The sequence below is a fragment of the Loxodonta africana genome, chromosome 5, assembly GCF_030014295.1.
Source record: "Loxodonta africana isolate mLoxAfr1 chromosome 5, mLoxAfr1.hap2, whole genome shotgun sequence".
Classification (NCBI taxonomy): domain Eukaryota; kingdom Metazoa; phylum Chordata; class Mammalia; order Proboscidea; family Elephantidae; genus Loxodonta; species Loxodonta africana.
Window position 1 is genome coordinate 91,728,146 of NC_087346.1, and position 20,515 is coordinate 91,748,660.

Here is a 20,515-nt window from a genome sequence, read left to right on the forward strand (position 1 = left end):
CAATTAAAAAGAGAGCCGGAGCGGCAATATTAATTTCTGAGGAAATAGACTTTAAAGTAAAATCCAGCACAAAGGATAAGGAAGGACACTGTGTAATCATTAAAGGGTCAGTTATACCAGCAGGATATAACCGTAATAAATACCTACACATCCAACAACAGGGCTCCAAAATACATAAATAGGATAGTAGTTTGGGTCGTTGAATATTTTTATTGGCTCCATCTCTTAAAAAGTTGTAAAAGAATATTTTGCATTTTTTGCTACAAGATGGGGTAAATTTAAATAAAGGTGTTTTAAGTGTTGCATGAAATTTATTATGACTTAATTTATTAGATTTCTTTTTAAACCTGGAAATGAGCTGTGAATGAAAAAAGAAAGATTCATAACAGGGTTTCTCATGAAGACTTTTTACCTTTTTATTGTGGAGTGAGGATGCGGATGGCAGAGAAGAAGAGTGTGGAAGTGGGAGGGGAACATAGGAAAGGAGAAGGTGTACTTCTAATAGAGCTATGAGGCAGTAGCTGGTACACACACATCTTACCTCCCCAACTTTTCATCAGTGCAATCTACGGAAAAGTATTTCTCGTCTCTAAGTTCCAAGATTCTCAGCTCTGTGATGGATATTATAATAAGATACTTTAGGCTTGAAACAAGAAAAAAAAGGAAAAAACAACATATGAGAGTGCCAGACTTGGAAATTGATTAGGAAAGACTATGATATTCATTGATGTCTCAATACTTATCTACCAGGGACTTGTACTCACATAAGACAATTTTGTATAAAGGATCCTGGGCTGTAATATGGAGAAACCAATTATTGATGGTGAGGGATAAGATCCTTTATAATTAGAAGAGGGGAACTGGAAAGAAAGATTTAACAAAAAATATTGGAGGTAAATATATTCTATCCCAATTTGTCTAGACTAGGACTTGGGCATATTAAATAGATTTCATATAAAATCCCAGCATATATTGTATGTGTATGTGTGCGTGTGGGGGTGGTATGGGGGCTTTTTCTAACCAGTTAGATTTATCACCTCTTGTAGGTTTTTTTTTTTTTTTTTTGTCGCGTTGAATAATTTTATGCCTTCTTTGTGGTAGAGGGAACCCTGGTGGCAAAGTGGTTAAGAGCTACGGCTGCTAACCAAAAGGTCAGCAGTTTGAATCCACCAGGTGCTCCTTAGAAACCCTATGGGGCAGTTCTACTCTGTCATTTAGGGTCACTTTATGAGGTGGATTTGACTCCTCGGCAATGGTTTTTTTTTTTTTTTGTAGCAGAAGTAATGTAAATAAAGGGTGGAATTTTGGGGCCACCGGTTATCTTTACATTTTTTATTCATTTTCCAAATTTACAAAATATTTCTACAGTTTTAGCCTGCCTTCCTCAGGAACTCAACTCTAAATCTTAGAAGAACAACAGTGAATTAAGACGCAGATGCAAAAGTTATTGATCATGAGATATTTTTTAAAAATGTAGAGACGGTTAACACTACTGGTGTTAGTTACAAGTGGACAATTCCCCCAATTTCATTTGTTGTAAATATTTGCTACACATATAAATTATTTTTAGTGCTTTATTGTTAAAACTGATAGGTTGTGAACAAAAGTATATTGCAATAAGTATCATAATTGTAATTGTTTTAAAAGTAAAAGTGAAATAACCACAAAATTATTGAAATTAGAGAAACTAAAACCTTCTCATAATGCTAATTAATGTAATATACCAACACAGTAACTCTTAGGATATATATATATATAAGTTGTTGTTAGGTGCCGTCCAGTCAGTTCCGACTCATAGTGACCCTATGCACAACAGAACGAAACACTGCCCAATCCTGCGCCATACTTACTATATATAAACCCACTGCCCTGGAGTCCATTCTGACTCATAGCGACCCTATAGGACAGAGTAGAACTGCCCCATAGAGTTTCCAAGGAGCGCCTGGCGGATTCGAACTGCCAACCTCTTGGTTAGCAGCCCTAGCACTCAACCACTACACCACCAGGCTTTCCATATATATATATACGTATATGTATATGTATATATGTATGTATATATACATGCCATCATTTTATTTCTTTGCACAATCTTTAATTACTTTGTTTTTATTTAATATTCCACTTTATTTTCATTACTTCAAAGACTCCATAAATATATTTTTGTTTACTGCAAAATATTTTATTGACCATTTAATTCCTTTAAACTCTATGCCCATTATAAATCACAATAAACATCCTAAATCATATTATTTGCACCCATTCTTTCCCCTAATAGCATGTTATTATAATATGTTAAAAACTTATAAAGTGTTGACTGTGATCCTTGGACATTGCAGAGAGCTTTACATGTATTTTCAATATCGTGTTTCAAAGTAATACTATGAGATATAGTTTCTATTACTACCTCATTAGCATCAATGAGTCATTTTCCCAAGTTATAACATTAAACCAAAAAACCCCGTTGATGTTGAGTAGATTTAGTAATGGATATATCCAGGAGTTCTCCTAACTTGACTGCAAACTTCGTCTTAAATATTGTGCCAGACAATGGTGACAAAGACTGAGAACACTTTATTACTCTTTAATAGGCTTTGGCAGCTTGCTTTCTAAAGAATTGGTGCCATTTTCAGTGCCATCTGCCATGTACAAGGGCACTGCTTTTACTCAGCTTTCCCCAGCATTGAGTTTGCTTTTTTACTTTTTTTTTCATTTAAATAAGGAAATTATGAAGTTTTTAATTTTATTTTTTGCAAGTACAGTGAAAATATTTTCTACATTCAGATTTGCTAATTTTGTGAAATTACTCTTCCTGCCTCTTTCTCATTTATCTACTGTATTGGGATCTTGGTGTTTTTCTTATCCACTTGTATCATCTCTTGTTTAAGAATTTAAGTCATCACTTATCCCCAGCCTGAAATCCTGCTTCTCTGATCTAGTATGTCTGTGAGTTTCTTCCCTAGAGGTATAATCACCTTACCTCTGTAGGAGGGAGGTTATCTTACCCACATTGAGACTTCATACATATATTGATCAACCCTGTGTAAGTCCTAGCTAAAGTACTTTCATTTGAATCTTCCTTGGACCTGGACAACTTCTATTATGTTCTAATCTTCTGAAGGACAAATTGGAAGATGTTGTTAAAACAAAGACCAACCAACAGGTTTTGATTGTAAGCCTGAAAGGACTAAACTATTTTAAACTTGGACAATAACGATCTGCCTGCAGTTACTTACAGACTTCCAGGTGCTTAAAAGCTGAGGGGAATGCAGATGCACCCTGTGTTGAACTGTGGCTCACAGAAATTAGATTGGCTGCTATTTCTAGGACATTTCGGTTTCTATTTCTAAATTATCTCCAAGGCTTCTAAGCATCTTCAATCTGTATCTCTCATGAGTATTTATTGATTAAAGAAAGAACATGTTTTTATACCACCTGGTGTTGAGGTGTTAGGGTGATAGCAACCTCAGAGTTTATTTAAAAAGAGTTGTTTGTGGACCTACTATTCTATTTCAGATATTCATACAAAAGGAAATTCAATTTTTATTTCCTTAGTAACATACAAATATTATGCTGTGATCACTAAATCCTTAAAAATGTATTTTGTGAAAATATTTTTAGCTACATTGTCCTTTCTGCATTTACATATATTAGTCTGAATATAATTAACTATTTAATTATATTATGAATAGAAATATTTAGTAGGTTAATGTTATATGGAGCATAAAATAATCAATTCTTATGTGATAATGAGAATGTATTCTATCATTTGTTTTTATGATATTAGTAGGAGAAATATCTACCACATTTTTTCCCAAAAGGTATGCAATAAGGTCCATTATTACCTCAATTTTGTAGCTGTCAACTGAGACTCAAAAAAGGTTAACTAACTCACCCAAGGATAACTTATTTATGCCATCTTAAAACAAGTCCAAGAAAATATCAGTAAAATATCTAAAACAATAACTCAGGAAAAAATAGGTGTAGGAGTATTTTATTTTTCATGGTTTTGTTTCCTGACTATGCTTTTTTAAAACTGTAAGTTAAAATTCTAATGTTAGGTAAGGTAATTTAAGTTTTCCTGAACTAGATACATGGATTTATTTTAAAGAAATTTGCATGTATGTACTAATTCCCAGGACAGAGCTTATTATAATTTTTAATAAAGAGGACCGAATAAAATGTTATTATTTTTAAAATCATTAGATGATTTTTGAGTATTACGGCACTAAACAAGTATTAAATAAATCCTATTAGGTAATGGCCAAACCCCAGGGCTATCATCGCCTTCCTAAGCACAGCTCTACATAGGTTTGTAAACTCTATGTACTCTTTCAGCTTAAAGGAAGTTTGTATTTTATTAGGGAATTTTTATTTTTTTTCTCACTAAAAAACAATTGGATACTCTCATCAGCACTCAATGTTGTTAGCTGCCATTGAATTGACCCTAGAATCAGGGTGACCTCATGTACCATGGGACCAGACAGTTGCTATCTATTGGGTTTTTTATCAGCAGATTTTCAGAAGTAGATGTCCAGGACTTTTTTCTTCAAGAATCAATAATATTTTTTTATCATTTATTGAGTTGAAACAGTGCTGTTTAAAATTAATGCATATATGTAAACTTTCTACATGAACAATTATAAAAAATGTAACCAATTGTATCATTAATTAGTAACAATTACAATAACAGACATTGACTGCTTAAAACTATGGGGGAAAAATATCAAGAGATCATCCCTCATCTCAAGAAACAGTACAAAAAAGTGAAAAGGCGAATTTTCTGTAAAGGACCAGATATTCAATGTTTTAAACTTTGCAGGCTATACATGCTCTGCCCTGGTGGCAAGAAGGCCATAAGTAATGAGTAAAGAAATTTACTGACTTGTAGTGACCTTACAGGACAGAGTAGAACTGCCCAATAGTGTTTCCAAGACTGTAATCTTTACTGGAGCAGATCATTAGGTTTTTTTCTCCCGTGGAGTGGCTGATGCAGACCTTTCATTTAGCAGCCAAGAGTTTAACCATTGTGCCACCAGAATTCCTTAGCAGTATAGCAGTGTTCCAATAAATGTATTTACGAAAGCAAATGGTAGGCTGCATCTGACCCTCGTGTGCAGTTGTCAGTCCCTAGTCTAAGTACTGAGATAAGACAGATAGTAGAAAAGTTAAAGCATATAAAATTCCAAGCAATAGTTTGACATTAATAAAATAAATATAATTATTGAGAAATACATGAAAATTTGACAAAATGTTTTGTGTATGGTTTACCTACTGTTGGAATATTTTAATATTTTTATATACTATAAATTGACATTTTATATATTTATAGTGAAAATAATTATTTGGTCTTTCATTACAACAAAATGTATTATAATAAAGAATCAAACTGGAAATAAATCTCATAAACCGATTTTGTTTGTTAGGATTATATTTTAGTTACAGCCAAATCCTACTAAAAACAGTGCTTCAAGAAAACCTATAGGACATTGTCTACGTTTCTTTAAAAAAGTTTATTGGAATTTGATTTGAAAATACTTTGCTGCCTTTTTGAGCACTTGCAAATTTGTTGAATGTTTTATTTTATTCACTTTTTTGGTATAAATAAAGTAGGTATATTTCAAATAAAGTTTAAAATAGAATGATTTTGAGAAATGCCCTAGGCCTGATATATGATATCATTACTGAACTCGTCCCACAGTTCTCTTGAAAACATTATAAATGCTATTCATAAAATATACTTGACAGTGAATACATTGAAGCACTAAATAATTTCCATGTTGTATTCTGCCATCAGTTTGCATGGTTTCTATCAATAAAGTGAATTTTATTAAATTATTTTGTATATTTGGGGTATTTTACTATGCATATGTGGAAAATTTAAAAGAATTTCGAATATTAGAGTACCCAGAAAAATGTGTGCATCATACATAGTTTGCTTTATATATATATAGCAATAGCTCTACAAATACACATTTGGGAATGCATTTTTAAAATCTGAAAATGCAAATGTAAATTAGTAGCCTTACATAAGTGATTGAATGTTACATAAACATACAATTTTCAACAGGCTATGAGAAATAATACTACTGACATAAGAAATCAGTGATTGAGCAAGGCATTATTCTCCCTCTTAATTTCATAGGCTATACACAACACATGTATTTAAAGAGCTATTTAGGATGTCTTCCAAATGTAAACCTTTAAGGGAGTTTCCAAGGAAAGATGTATTTAAATGGGCTTACATCTTTATTTGTATGTCTATATTAATTAATAATTAAATGGATTGGCTCAACATATTTTTTTTTTACTGAATAATGATTTTAAGTAAAGTAAAAATGAGTATTTGGTAAAAACTGTATTTAAATCCATGAAATGCTTATTAATTTGAAAGGCATTGTGGAAAATTTTTAATCATAGGCATTTAGTGACTTTTGCTTTTGCAAAGCAACACAGGCACCTGACTAAATTCGGTGTCTTTATGCTGTATTGAGGGAGTGGGATCTCTTCCTTATCTCGGGCTCTCTTGTTTGCTTTTCAGTTGCTGCGAATGTGGCTGTGGGAGGGCTCCCTCCCTGTGCGCTGTTGCCCATCCAAGCCTAATATGGTTAGTGTTCCCCTCCCGCTTTCACTCCTCTGTAACGTCCCACCTATATGTATTACTGTCAGCATCCCTTTTCTTTTTCCATTTGTGTACATTTTAACAGTTAGTACACTTCTTATGCTTTAATAATTTGAAGAAAAGAACGAAACTGATTCTCAAAGCAGAATTACAACTGATTTCACGGTGAATTGTTTCAAATAAAATGTTGTTTATAGTACATCATCCCTATGTCAAGCGTTCATACGTATCGCCAAGGCTCTTGGGTAGGTTCTGATTTTAACCAGGAAGTTGTAACATTGTAGCATCTGTTCTACATTTAACATGCCACTATTTTTGTTGTTCCATTGAGTAAAAACCATGTCATATGTGGAAGTAGAATGCTACTCCTGTCAAGGAGAAATCACCTTGTCTCCCAGAACCATGGAATGACCGTAACATAAATAGGATCTTCTATTGTCCGATGACAGTGGGTGTTGGTATTGTCATAATCATTTTGGATACATATGGCATTGAAGGACAAAACCACAAGTAATTTTAAATGTTTTGCTTAATGTTATCAAGCTTCAGTTATTTCAGATATTAGAAGTGATGTTCCTACTTTGATGCCAGCACAGTAAAAAATATACAAAAATCTTTTGGGGGAAGGGTTTAGAGTCTAAATGGGATAGTCTTAATTATTTCCAAATCAAATACTAAGTATATATCTGGCTAATAGCTATAAAACTATAGGCTGTAACATAAGAAATCCATTCACATATTTAGGGGGACTCATAAATAATAGTTAGCTACCTTATAAAAAGTGAAATATCCTAGATAATCTATTTCTATATTAGAGGATTTTAATCTCTGCACTATTGTGCTTTGTTATTTGTGGTCAGAATTTGCCAAGAAGAGATATTCTGAAGTGTATTTTAGATAATTACAGGGTTTTCTCAAAGGATTTTAGCATTTTACTTGTATTCTTTTGGTATAAATTATTTCTTGTTGATTCAAAAAATTGTGCATGAGTAAGCTTACACATGAATGTACATATGATAAGTGGTAGAATGGATATTAAAGATTTTTATAGAACAAGGGAGAGTTAAACACAAATTGATATAATTCAGAGATCTTTTTCTCAATCTCTTGATATTTGTATATTTGGGAAAAGATTTTAAGTTAATTTGAAAGTGCAGATTTGTTCCAAATTATTTAACTTATTCAGAATTTTTTTCTTTCTTTTTTTTTTTTTTTATGATTATGGGCCATCAGTGAAAAACCAAATAAATACTGAAATCTGGAAATGAGTGAAGTATGACTTTACCCAATGGCTTTACATTGCAATTTTTTACTGTATTATAGAAACCTAAAGAATAGTTGTTGAATTTGCTATTCTACTTCAGTCTCAAGTGTATTTGTCAGAAAAGATAAATTATCATTGAAGCAAAAGAGGCAGAATTTACATTTTGGAAAAAAAGAGGATTGTCCATCATGCCTACCTTCGATCTAATCTCAAAGATACCTCAATGTGAGTTCAAACATTTATTAGCCCATGACTTAGCAAGTATCAGCCAAAACTAACTTTAGCTGCGTTGAAAATGCTTGATTTCAAAAAAAAAAGTTTTTTTTTTTTTTCTATTGTGTTGATGGTTTCAGTCGGTTTATAAAATAAACTAATAAAAGAAAAGAAGGAAAGTGGAAAGGCAGAAATTTTCCTCCGTAAAGTACATACCAGGCAGGGTACTCATGATAACAAAAACTTTTTCTTAAATTTTTTTTTAAATAATATTAGAAATTGTGGTGGCAATGACTGTTGTTTATGTGTTTGTGCATATATCTTTGTGTGCTTTTGGGTGCAAAAAAAAAAAAATTTGGTCAAGATTATACTTACTCAGTAAAATTACTACCACTCTGATGGGAAACTGGTGGCGTAGTGGTTAAGTGCTACGGCTGCTAACCAAGTGGTCGGCAGTTCAAATCTGTCAGGTGCTCCTAGGAAACTCTATGGGTCAGTTCTACTCTGTCCTACAGGGTCGACTCGATGGCAGTGAGTTTGGGTTTCTGACTCTGAAGAGTCATAAGTTTTTTTAGTTTGTTTTTTATGCATTCTTATTAAAACAAAACAAAGTAAAGCAAAATAAAAACTTTAATTGTTCTTATTTATGTAAATGAACAATAAGAGAGAAAGTTTTCCAAAATTTTTAGCATGAAAGCTAAAAATGTCTGATTACTATATTTTCTGAGCTTCCATTTTATAATTTCAAGTCACTGAGAGGTTTCGGGTATGGGTAGAATTTGTTCAGATTAAAGCATTGAGGAGAAAACCTTAGACTGTGGATATTAAAAACTGAGAAGAATCATTTCCTTACAGAGTGAGTAAAATACTGAGAAATCTAAATTCTGTTACTTAATTTTCTATGTATAATCATACCAGTATTTTTCAACTACTATGTAAATAATTTTTAAGGAATACTCAATCACATCATTTGTGAACAGAAACATTTGCAAATACAGAGCAGAGGTTTTCAGACATTTTGAAGTCTTAAAATCTTAATCGGTTTTCATTTCATGAAAGCTTATTCATAAATAAATGTGCAGTTGATTTTGACCTGAATGTAATGCAAAACATATTCAGTAAACTTGGCCATAGAAAAGACAGTGTCTTTTAGAGGCTTCTTTAGATGGCTTATGGAATCTAGGGTTCTGAAGAACATGCCTTGAAGGTGATTAATTGAGATCCTTGGTTCTGCCAGTCAACTGTTTCAACAGGCCTCTAAGGCTCTGAGGTTCTGATTTTTTACTGTTAGCTTTACCATCAGAAAACCACGCTCCAGTATTTTTCAAATATGCGGTGTTCTATTTACAAGATGAAATTGGTAATTACATGTTTCCATCTTTGATCTCAAATAATTTTTCATCGCTCTAGTCACCAACTTTATTGTGGCATTCACACACATAAATATAATATTGGCATCCCAACTATTGATCCTGCTTCCACTGAAATCTATCCAGTGACAAATTTCCGTAGTATTTCTAAATGAAACTCAGATTCCTAGGTATTAGACACGCTATCCTCAAGACTGCTCACATTTTTATCAGAGGTATCTTTTGTCAGTGGTCTTTGCATTTTTGATATGACCATCTGCCTTGAGACTAATCATTCTATTATACAAACACACATATATATATGTGTGTGTGTATGTGTATGTGTGTATATGTATATATATAAAAAGCCATTTTCTTAGAGTCAATTCCAACTCACAGCAACTACATATATACAAAACCCACTGCCGTCGAGTCGATTCCAACTCATAGCGACCCTATAGGACAGAGTAGAACTGCCTCACAGAGTTTCCAAGGAGCACCTGGCGGATTCGAACTGCCTGCCTTTTGGTTAGCAGCCATAGGACTTAACCACTCTGCCACCAGGGTTTCCTCATATATATGTATAAAACAAATAGCCAGGGTTCCATTAGTTCTCCTTAATGTAAAAAAAAAAAAAAAAAGATATCAATGTGTGTAATTTCCAAAATTTTAAAATGTCTCCCTGGATATTCATTTGCCTTTTTGCTGACAGAAACCAATACATGTATATTATAAATCCTTCTGAAATATCTCATTGTCCCAAAGCAGTCTTTTCTTGCATTTCATAAGTTCAAATATATTTTAGAATATTTTCTTCATTCATTTGCTTTCATTGTATCCAGTGTTTTCATACCATTTACTATTTCTTTGCAGGGATTCACATGGCAAGGGAAAAGGGGTTCAGTATTCTGAAAATAGAAATGTTAAATCATTATTTTATTTAGACCATTTACCTATTTTTGTTAATCTTTAGCAAATCAATCACTTTTTTAAAGAAATATATTTGTTGGTTTTTTTGTTCGTTTTGTTTTGTATTTTAATCAGAGACATAAGAAATGAACTCTAGCTTCTCTCATGGTATAGAGATTAAAAACAAAAGAATCATGAATTTCTTTGAAACATTAACTATTACCTTAAATTTTCGATTAACTATTTTTCTTTCTCTATTTTAACTGTAGGTTTCTTGAAATTGATGTAAGCAAATTTTATTTTCATACACCCTTTAAAAAGCTTATTTCATTCATCCTAACAAGGTTTCTGCTGGGGAAATATGTGGAAGTGCAATTTCTTCTATAAAGTCAGGAAAGCATGAAATCATAGAGAATAAAACCACTCATTTGTTACAATTCTAGATGGATTTAAAGTGCTTTCTGAAAGGTGGATCTGAGGGTTGCCTGCAATGTGTATAAAATATTAATTTCTAATTGAATGCTTGCTGTGTTAAATATAACTATGAACTGCTCCAAAAGGTTCATTTTAATACCTATTGACCCTCAAACCATAGTAAATATTAAGTGGGCCTACTCTGACTGAGAAAACCAATGGTAACAAGCATGAAATTGTTAAAAAGTAATATGAAAATTACTAACCTAGAATTAGAACAAAATTTGTTGAAAACAAGGAGATTTAATCCTCATATGCCATACTTTATGAAATGTTGTTATATCAAAATTGTAAGTCACTTAATATTTAACTCAAGGCTGAGATTTTTCTATAATTCTTCATTGCGATTTTGGTATATTTGAAATTGTTCAGGTCTTCCTATTATAGCTAATTCTTAAAGAACTTGAAAATTCACAAATTTATATGTACTGCACTGTTCTGAAAAGTGCTATTCTAAGGATTTTTCCCTTGTCTTTTATAATACGGAAATACAAAATGATATGAAAGAAGAAGATAACCAATACCTTAGCTTCTCTTGTTGGCATTAGTCATAGGATGGTTAGTATCCTTCATAGAATGTGAGATGGGAACCTAATATACTTTATAGGATATATTCATAACCCCATTCCCAAATTCAGTAAAAGTGTAGCTTTTCAACACAAAAGTCCATTTCCCTTAATAGATCGGTCATATTTTTTCACCTCTAATTTAAGTATATCTACAGGAAACTCAAAATTCCAATATTCTGGTATTATAAGTGAAGAAAACTTGGATGAGAATTTCAAGGTCCTGCTAGTAAGAAAACCTAAAAACCCGAAGTCCCATTTTACTGATTATCCACTCACATTCTTATTGAAGAATGCTATCCCACAGAACAAAACACAATATGTTGTCAAATATTTGTTGGCTATATTAGTAACCTAATGTTCTTAACAGCCATTAGTTTAACACAGAAAGCCCCACTTCTTTATTTCATGAGGCTGTTAGCTGGCCTTTTATTAAAGCCACCCTTGTTCAGATGGGGAAAATCCTGACATGAATAAAACAGAGTATTTGTGCAAAAGCTGTAATGGATTCTTTTCAAAATTCCAGTAGTATATATATTTGTAAACATAATGTTATGCAATGATTGGGGTCATCATTTTGTCAGAACAAGAGTACGTGCACATGTGGAGAAATGTGGTTTTCAAAGATACTAAAACAGTGAAGAGTTTATTTTCCATAGGAAAGTCATATAGACTCTAATGTAATTTCTTGCAGTTTGCTGCTTTTTTTAATAGTTTTACAACGTACAGAAAAATAATTTCTTAATCAATCTGGAAAATAGAAGAACAACAGAGGAGTGTCCATTCCTGAACTGGACACTGCATATGCTTACTCTTCTAAAAAGAGTAAATGCAAAACCTTTCCTTCTCCCAGTCTGGCATACCACCCCACCTTATTTGAAGTTAAGGTGAAAAAGTATTCAGTCTTTCTGTAAACTAAAGCAGTGGAACAAACTAGTTCTGCGGAGGCTGTTGTTGAACAAGAATTCTACACTCTCTTTTGAGTATTCCATTCCACTAGTTTTTCATCATTGTCCTCAAGAGTGCCATTAAGGAGTTTACTGACTCTCTGCATCACTTAGTATTCTAGAGGGCTTGACATTCATACCCCAAATTTATTATCAAATTCTAAATTTACACCCAAGAACTAAATTATTTCTTAGCAAATCCATATATACATAAAGATTATTGTTTATTATTTAATGTATTATGGAAATTTCAGTTAGTCAAATTTAGATGTTAAGTCTGGGGTCAAGTTTTTAAGGTCAGCATTAACATCAGAGATGTGTTACCCAATTTATTACAATAGTATGAGAGAAAACGAGTTCATTTCTTCTATATTATCCATAAAGTCGTTGCTATGTTTATATATTAAGCATCTCCCTGTATCTTTTAATAAATAATAGTAATAAATTAATATGAATTATGTTTGTATGTTAATATAGCTTCTCATGCCCACCTCCATTATTAAAAAATAAAACCAAGTTGTTTTCTAGAAGAAAATGAATATAAATGGTTTGAAGATTCCTCTAAATACAAACACTACAGATATTTTTATCACAATAGTTTCAAAGCTCATTAAAATTGTGAAAGGAAATAAAATGAAGAAACTTTCTTTTCCATTCAGAAAAAAAAAAAAAATAGGTTCCAGGAGGTAGAGAGCATGATTTATGTACAGAACAGCGTATTTATTGAGTGTCTGATTGGTTAAAATTATGCATCTGGAGCAGGTACAGAGCTGATAGTGAATGAACAGGCTTCCTGCAATGCTTTGCTAGTGATGCTGAACCACTGCTTGAGCCCCAGTCTTGCCAGCTGCACATTTACTTGCTGTACCTTGTTGAGACTTGTTTTAATGATACTTTTGAGGGGTTTCAGAACCTCATTTCATATGTTAATGCAACATGCAGCCGTATATGTTAATAGAGCTCCAGAGATGCCCATAGTCAAACATAACTTCTTCCTGTTGCTCTCCGGACTCTCACCCTAGGTAATAAAATGTTAACCGCTCCTCACCAAGGTATTCCCAAAACATTTTTTTAGATGAGATCCAATGTTTTATTTCCATTTTCATGTGAGAAATTTGCATGCAATTTACATTTCCATGAGGCTTATTTAATGTTACAGGGTATTTCAGGATACGACTTTAAAAATTTAATATGTGTGTGTGTATTTTAAAGGTGGGTGATTTGAAGGTGGAATGGATGTTTGTTTTCTAATGTAAACTGTAAAACTTGTATACATTTTAGGTCTCTTTAGAATTTCTAAACAGAGTTTTTTGTCAGGATGATATAAATGACATAAATCTCCAGAAGATTTCACACAATTGCGCTCAGGACATTGGTGAAAATACATCAGTAAACGCTCTTTCTCGAGCCACCTACATAATAAAGTTTTATCTAGTAACATTATAAGCAACATATTAAAATAACTTGAATCTCAGTTTTAGTAGACCAAGTACAATTTCAGTATGATTTCATTTATTTTTTTCTCACTATTTGACTGTGGTGATTGCCTCAAATATGTTAATGGATCCAATATGACAAATGCATCTAAGTGTAATGAATGAAATTTTGAAAACCAGTAGATTCCCACTGGACTTTTTAGCTCATCCAAAACATACTATATTGTTTTAAGTTTGCTCAAAAATTACTAGTTGTAGTTTACTAATGTCAGTTACTTAACATGATAAAGCAAAGACAATATCATTTTTCAAAAAAAAGTGGGTTGCATTAACTATTTTTTAAAATAATTATACACAATTGCATACTAGGAAATGACATAGAATAAAATAGGTTTCCATTTTTATACCAAAATATACAAATACCTAAAAGAAAAAAAACCTAGGATATGTAATCAAGGAAAAGTCCCCTTTAGTATATGCTTATTGGGCATATCATTTACATCATACTATGGTTTTCAATGAACTTTTTAATGAAAATATTTTATTAGCGTTCCATCATGGCTGCATTTTTTTTTAACTACAGAAATGAATGGCAATTTTGTTATTAATAAACTCAATTTTGGGGTGGGAGTTCTATGGATAATCAAATCACTTCTTTAGCATTTCATTAAAAATAATTTAAATATTTTCATTTTATTCAGTTGTTTGTATGTTATATGGTTAATCATGTGCCACATCCAACCAGATTCATCAGCGTGTTCACTCCCCAAACACCTGTCATTGTGTAGACACAATCAAAATATCATTCACTCATTCATTTATTCATTCATCAATGTGACAAATATATTTAGTGCCAGGGACTGGGTCTCTGCAGAATGTGTAGATAAATACTAGTTGCTGCCATTCAAAAAAATGACTAGCAGTGAGGGAGCCAAGACATATACTCAAATAACCATAAATGCACTATAGAGTGGGAATCACACCACCAGAGTAGTACAGAAAGCAATTAGTTTCAGAGAGAAAAAAGATCACATTAAGTTGACAGATTTAGGGGGAAAAAAAAAAATAGGATAATTCAACTGGATTTTGATTATTGACAATTGTTTGAAAGAAAATTGTGTGTGAACTAACCAGTATATGCAAAGGTGAGGAAGCATGGGGAAATGTCTTGGAGATTTGAGGATAAAGTTAAAAAAAAAAAAAAAAAAAATACTTGATTCCAATTCATAAAGACCCTGTAGTTTAGTATACTTAAAAGTAAACAGTTGAAGATGATGCAGGAAATGTGACTTTGGAATGTGCATTTAAGAATCTTTATTACTTTATTGAAGGTTTTGTTGCAGGTAATAAACACAATAGAATAGTTCCTTATTTATAAAAATTTGGCTGCAGACATATATTACAGTTTAGGAAAGCAGTGAAATAATGTAGGAACATCAGTTAAGAGTTACTTTTGTTAAAAAAAAAAAAAACTTTTGTTAAGAGATGAAAAATATCAAGACCTTATTTAAGAAGATAGAAAAGCTAATGAAAAGGAAAATATGGACCTAAAGATACTTGAGTTGTATAATTCTTGGTATTTGGTGGCTAATTGGTTGTGAAGGAAACAGAAAAAAGTTCTGATCTTAGAGAACCTAGACTGTGGTGGAATTATTAACAGGTGAAGAGGAAGGAAGATCAGGGTTGAGTGGAGTAAAGAGAAAGATATCGATCTCTTTCTCAGATTCATTAAGTTTGAAATGCCAATGGAATATCCCCATAAAAGGAATCTATCAGGTGTAAGAGCATACATAGCCCTCAAAAGAAGTCAAACCAGAGTGATAGAGGGGTTAATTATTTGGAAGGAGATTAATGGAATTGCCAGGAGAGAGTTTTCATTCAGAGATCCTATCAAAATGACTGTGTATGAATTTATCGAAGAGCAAGAAGAGTCAGAATAGGAGTAGGTAGGAATTTCAGCCCATTTAGAATGAGTAGAAACTAAGACAAGGTCATTGGATTTAGAAGTTACGATGCCATCAGTGAACCTTAGAAGAATAAACTGTTGCCAGTAATAGAGCATGTGGCAAGGGCTTGTTATTTAGTGGGTAGTTGAGAAAACCAGAAAAAACTAAGGTTTGGAGAAGAGCTGAGGGATTACAGGAGGATGGGGCTGTGGTAAGGGTCTGAGTGGAAGAGAGTTGGTAGAAAAAGTAAAGGCTCCAGAACCACAGAGATTTCAATTGATGAATTAATTAAAACTTGACTGTGGGAGGCTGCTGGATCAGAGGCCTAATTTCCTCGTTTTGTCCTGAAAAAAGCCACAGTTGCCTCTGAGATGGCAAAAAAGTAAAGGGAAGGGCATATGCAAATGTTTGGTATGTAGTGTATGATGAAGGGAAATTAAAAAAGATTTGGATGGCTTCAGACTTCTCAGTGAAATTTCAGGCAAGACTATTCGCTGAGAGTGAGGCATACTTCCTTGGGGATATAGGATTCATCCAAAAGGAGCTTTAGTGTTATTTCACATGACTAGTGTGAAAAAAAGCTTAGGGTTGGCAATAGTTCCAATTGCACTTCGTCCTTCTGGGCTCAATGCGATTCACCACTTTCAGATGTGGCTAATTGTAGCTTACTCTGTTCCAGGCGGTGTGGCTACAGCAAAGCAAAACAAGATCCTGAAGAGGAAAAGATGCATTTTCATAATGGGCACAGTAAGCAAATTGTAAAAAATACGCACAAAATTTTAAAAAAGGGAGGAGGGTGGAGGGTAGATTTATTGTTATTTTGGTTTCTTTTCAGGCTAGGGGATTTGCAGTAACTGACCAAAAATATAGTGTTTAAAATGTGTTTTGTTACATTCCTATAAAGCAAATGGACCATTCAACTTGGCCCTAGGCAGCAACTTGATGGTTTACTCAACTCTTGAATGCATAATTTCTTTATAATTATTAAAGTAAAAATTTTTGCTTAATATGAAAAGATGTTATAGTTTAAACCAACTTTTCAAGCTAATTCTAATTCCTTGTAACACAGTGAATGAAATCACTCATTATGTAACATCACCATTTTAAATGAATAAAACTTCTCAGTTCTTTTTTCTCTGAGCATTGTACCAGAAAATTCCCTGAGCAGATCCTAATGCAGCAACCTTACTTTAAACTTGAAAGAGACTACACTTTTAACACATGCAGAAAATCATATTTTCATAAGTAGCTAAAACATGGTAGCCTGAATGAGTTCTAATTGTGGTATTTTAATAGGTTTATTTTTTTCATAAATAGTTCTATTAAGAATTTCAATAAGATAATTTGCCGAGTATATGACAAAAGGAGTTTATTTTGCTTCTGTCACTCTGTCATAACTATAAAAATCAAAATCATTAAAATTATAACTTATGCTTAGAGTCTATTTTCCTGTTTTTAATTTAGTGAATGTTATATATACTCAGAAAACATTGTAAGGGTTATATTGGCAGCCTTTTAAGGTGATAAGTTCTTAATTGGTGCAAACAGCAGACTCAGCTGCTAACATAAAGGCTGGAGGTTCAAGTCTACCCCGAGGTACCTTGGAAGAAAGCCCTGCTGCGCTCCTTCTGAAAAATGAGCCATTGACAATTCTATGGAACACAGTTCAATTCTGACACACGTGGGGTTGCCATGCGTTGGAATTGATTAGAAGGCAACTGGTTTTAAAAGTAACGAAAATGAGAGTGTATGAGTCTTGCATAAAATCATGTAGCCACAGAGGTAGAGTGAGAAATAGACTTTCTTTTTCTCTTTTGGCTTCTAGTTCAGAATTGTTGCACTACGCCACCAGAAAAGTTATATTCAATTATTTTTTGTAATACCAACATTAACAATGTGTGACTATATTTCTATGTAAAATATGCTATAACAAACTAACAAATTAACCACTAGCCTTTCGTTGTCCAGTTTGGCAAAGAAAAACAATTTGAACATTATCATTGAAAGACGCATTTGCTCGGTCATGTTAGGTCACGGCGCTATTTGGATCATTTACATTTCTTGTGTATACCAACGATCCACGTTTATAAAGCTGTACAAATGACTCTCATAACTCAGGAGAGGGCTTATTCTTGTAGCTCAGCCACTTCAAGAGATTGGAGATTCAGCCATAGTAGCATCTGAAATAAAGTTAAAAATTTCTCTCATCCATCTCAACCACATCTATTATAATGCCTCTTTATTTTTACAGTTAAACTGCCAGGAGTAAGAACCTATATTGATCCACATACCTATGAGGACCCCAATCAAGCTGTCCATGAATTTGCCAAGGAGATAGAAGCTTCATGTATCACCATTGAAAGAGTTATTGGAGCAGGTACAATAACTCTAACGTTGAATTTGTGTTTGTAACTCAGCATGTAATATATCAATGACAGTGTCTTCATCTAACAGAATTTTTTTTTTTTTTAATCTTAGGTGATTGGCTTGCTTTCAAAAGTGATATATAATTGAGCGCTTTTCAACATTACCTTCTGTGTAGTTCATGCTTAATCAGCAAATGTTCTAACTTACCATGTTTCACTATCTAAAAAAAAAAAAACTATATGTTATATTCTATTTTCACCATCATTTGCAGACAGGCACAGTGCATTGAAAAATTTGAATTGCCCTACCACAGGTTCACCACTGAGGTCAAACAAGGCAATGCTCTGCCTTCTTATTTCAGCTTTTGTACTAAAAACAAATTTTTTTTTTCCACTGTCTATTTAATGACATGTTTTTCACATTTTTGTGCTTTTCATTGATAATTTTGTTGGTGATTTCACCAACAAAACAGCCTGAAGCATAGTATTAAATTGTTATCTAGTGTTTCTAAATGAAAAAAAAAAAAGGCTGTAATATGCTTTGTTGTTGCTGTTATGTGCTATTGAGCTGGTTCCAACTCATAGTGACCCTATGTACAATGGAATGGAATACTGCCCGGTCCTGCACCATCCTCACGATCACTGTTTTGCTTGAGCCCATTGTTGCAGCCACTGTGTCAGTCCATCTTATTGAAGATTTTCCTCTTCTTCGTTGACCCTCCATTTTACCAGGCATAATGTCCTTCTCCAGGGATTGGTCCCTCCTAATAACATGTCCAGAGTACCTGAGGCAAACTCTTGCCATCCTTGCTTATAAAGAGCATGCTGGTTGTACTTCTTCCGTGACAGATCTGTTTGTTCTTCTGGCAGTCCATGGTGTGTACAATATTCTTTGCCAACAGCATAATGTAAAGAAATCAATTCTTCTTCAGTATTCATTACTCATTGTCCAGCTTTCCCATTCATATGAGGTGATTGAAAATACCATGGTTTGGGTCAGGTGTACCTTAGTCCTCGAAGTGACATCTTTGTTTTTAGCTCTTGAAGGAGGTCTTTTGCAGCAAATTTACCCAAATAAATACATTGGTTGATTCTTGACTGCTACTTCCATTGGCATTGTTTGTGGATCCTAGGAAAATAAAATCCTTGACAACGTCAATCTTTTCCCTGTTTATCATGATGTTGCATATTGGTCCAGTTGTGAGGATTTTTGTTTTCTTTGTGTTGAGATGCAATTCATATTGAAGGCTATAGTGTTTGATCTTCCTCAGTAAGTCCTTTAAGTCTTCTTCACTTTCAGCAAGCAATGTAGTGTTATCTGCATAATGCAGGCTGTTAATGAGCCTCCCTCCAATCCTGATGCTGCATTCTTCTTCATTTAGTCCAGTTTCTAGGATTGTTTGCTCAGCATACAGATTGAGTAAGGATGGCGAAAGGATACAAGCCTGATGCACACCTTGTCTAATTTTAAACCATGCAGTATACCCTTGTTCTGTTTGAATGACTGCATCTTGGTCTATGTATAGGTTCTTCATGAGCACAATTAAGTGTTCTGAAATTTCCATTCTTTTCAGTGTTACCCGTAATTTGTTATGATCCACACAGTGAAATGCCTTTGTATAATCAACAAAACATAGATAAACATCTTTCTGGTATTATTATCTGCTTTCAGCTAAGATCATCTGACATCAGCAATGATATCCCTCTTCCAAGTCCTCTCCCCAATCCAGCTAGAATTTCTGGCAGATTCTTGCTGATGTACTACTGCAACCATTTTTGAATTATCTTCAGCAAAATTTTATTTGAGTGTGATATTAATGACATTATTCATTATTTCTGCATTCTGTTGGATCACCTTTCTTTGGGATGGGCATGAATATGGATCTTTTCTTGTCAGTTAGCTAGGTAGCTGTCTTCGAATTTCTTGGCACAGATGAATGAGCACTTCCAGCATTGCATCCTTTTGTTGAAACATCACAATTGATATTCTGTCAGTTCCTGGAGTCTTGTTTTTCACCAATGCCTTCAGTGCAGCTTAGACTTCTTTCTTAAATGCCATTGGTTCTTCATCATATTCTACCTCCTGGAATAATTGAAAGTTGAACAATTATTTTTGATACAGTGACTGTGTATATTCCTTCCATCTTCTTTTGATGCTTCCTGCATTGCTCAATATTTTGCTCAGAGGATTCTTCAATATTGCAACTACAGGCTTGACTTTTTCTTCAGTTCTTTCAGCTTTAGAAATGCTTACTGTACTTCCCTTTTGGAATTCTAACTCCAGGTCTTTGCATGTTGCATTGTAATACTTTACTTTGTCTTCTTGTGCTGCCCTTTGAAATCTTCTGTTCAGTTCTTTTTCTTCATCATTTCTTCCATTTGCTTTAGCTACCCTACTTTCAAGAACAAGTAGCAGAGTCTCTTCT

General features: G+C 33.3%; 1 protein-coding gene across 1 annotated transcript in view; it reads left to right on the top strand.

Annotated features, from left to right (window-relative positions):
- The window catches only part of LOC100661279 (ephrin type-A receptor 5), a 68,567-nt gene that overhangs the window by 22,549 nt on the left and 25,503 nt on the right, over window positions 1-20,515 (top strand). The window contains exons 2-3 of the mRNA XM_064285756.1: window positions 16,403-16,470; window positions 17,975-18,100. Of these exons, the coding sequence (XP_064141826.1) occupies window positions 16,449-16,470; window positions 17,975-18,100 (148 nt within the window). The 5' untranslated portion in view covers window positions 16,403-16,448. The remainder of the gene's footprint in view (window positions 1-16,402; window positions 16,471-17,974; window positions 18,101-20,515) is intronic.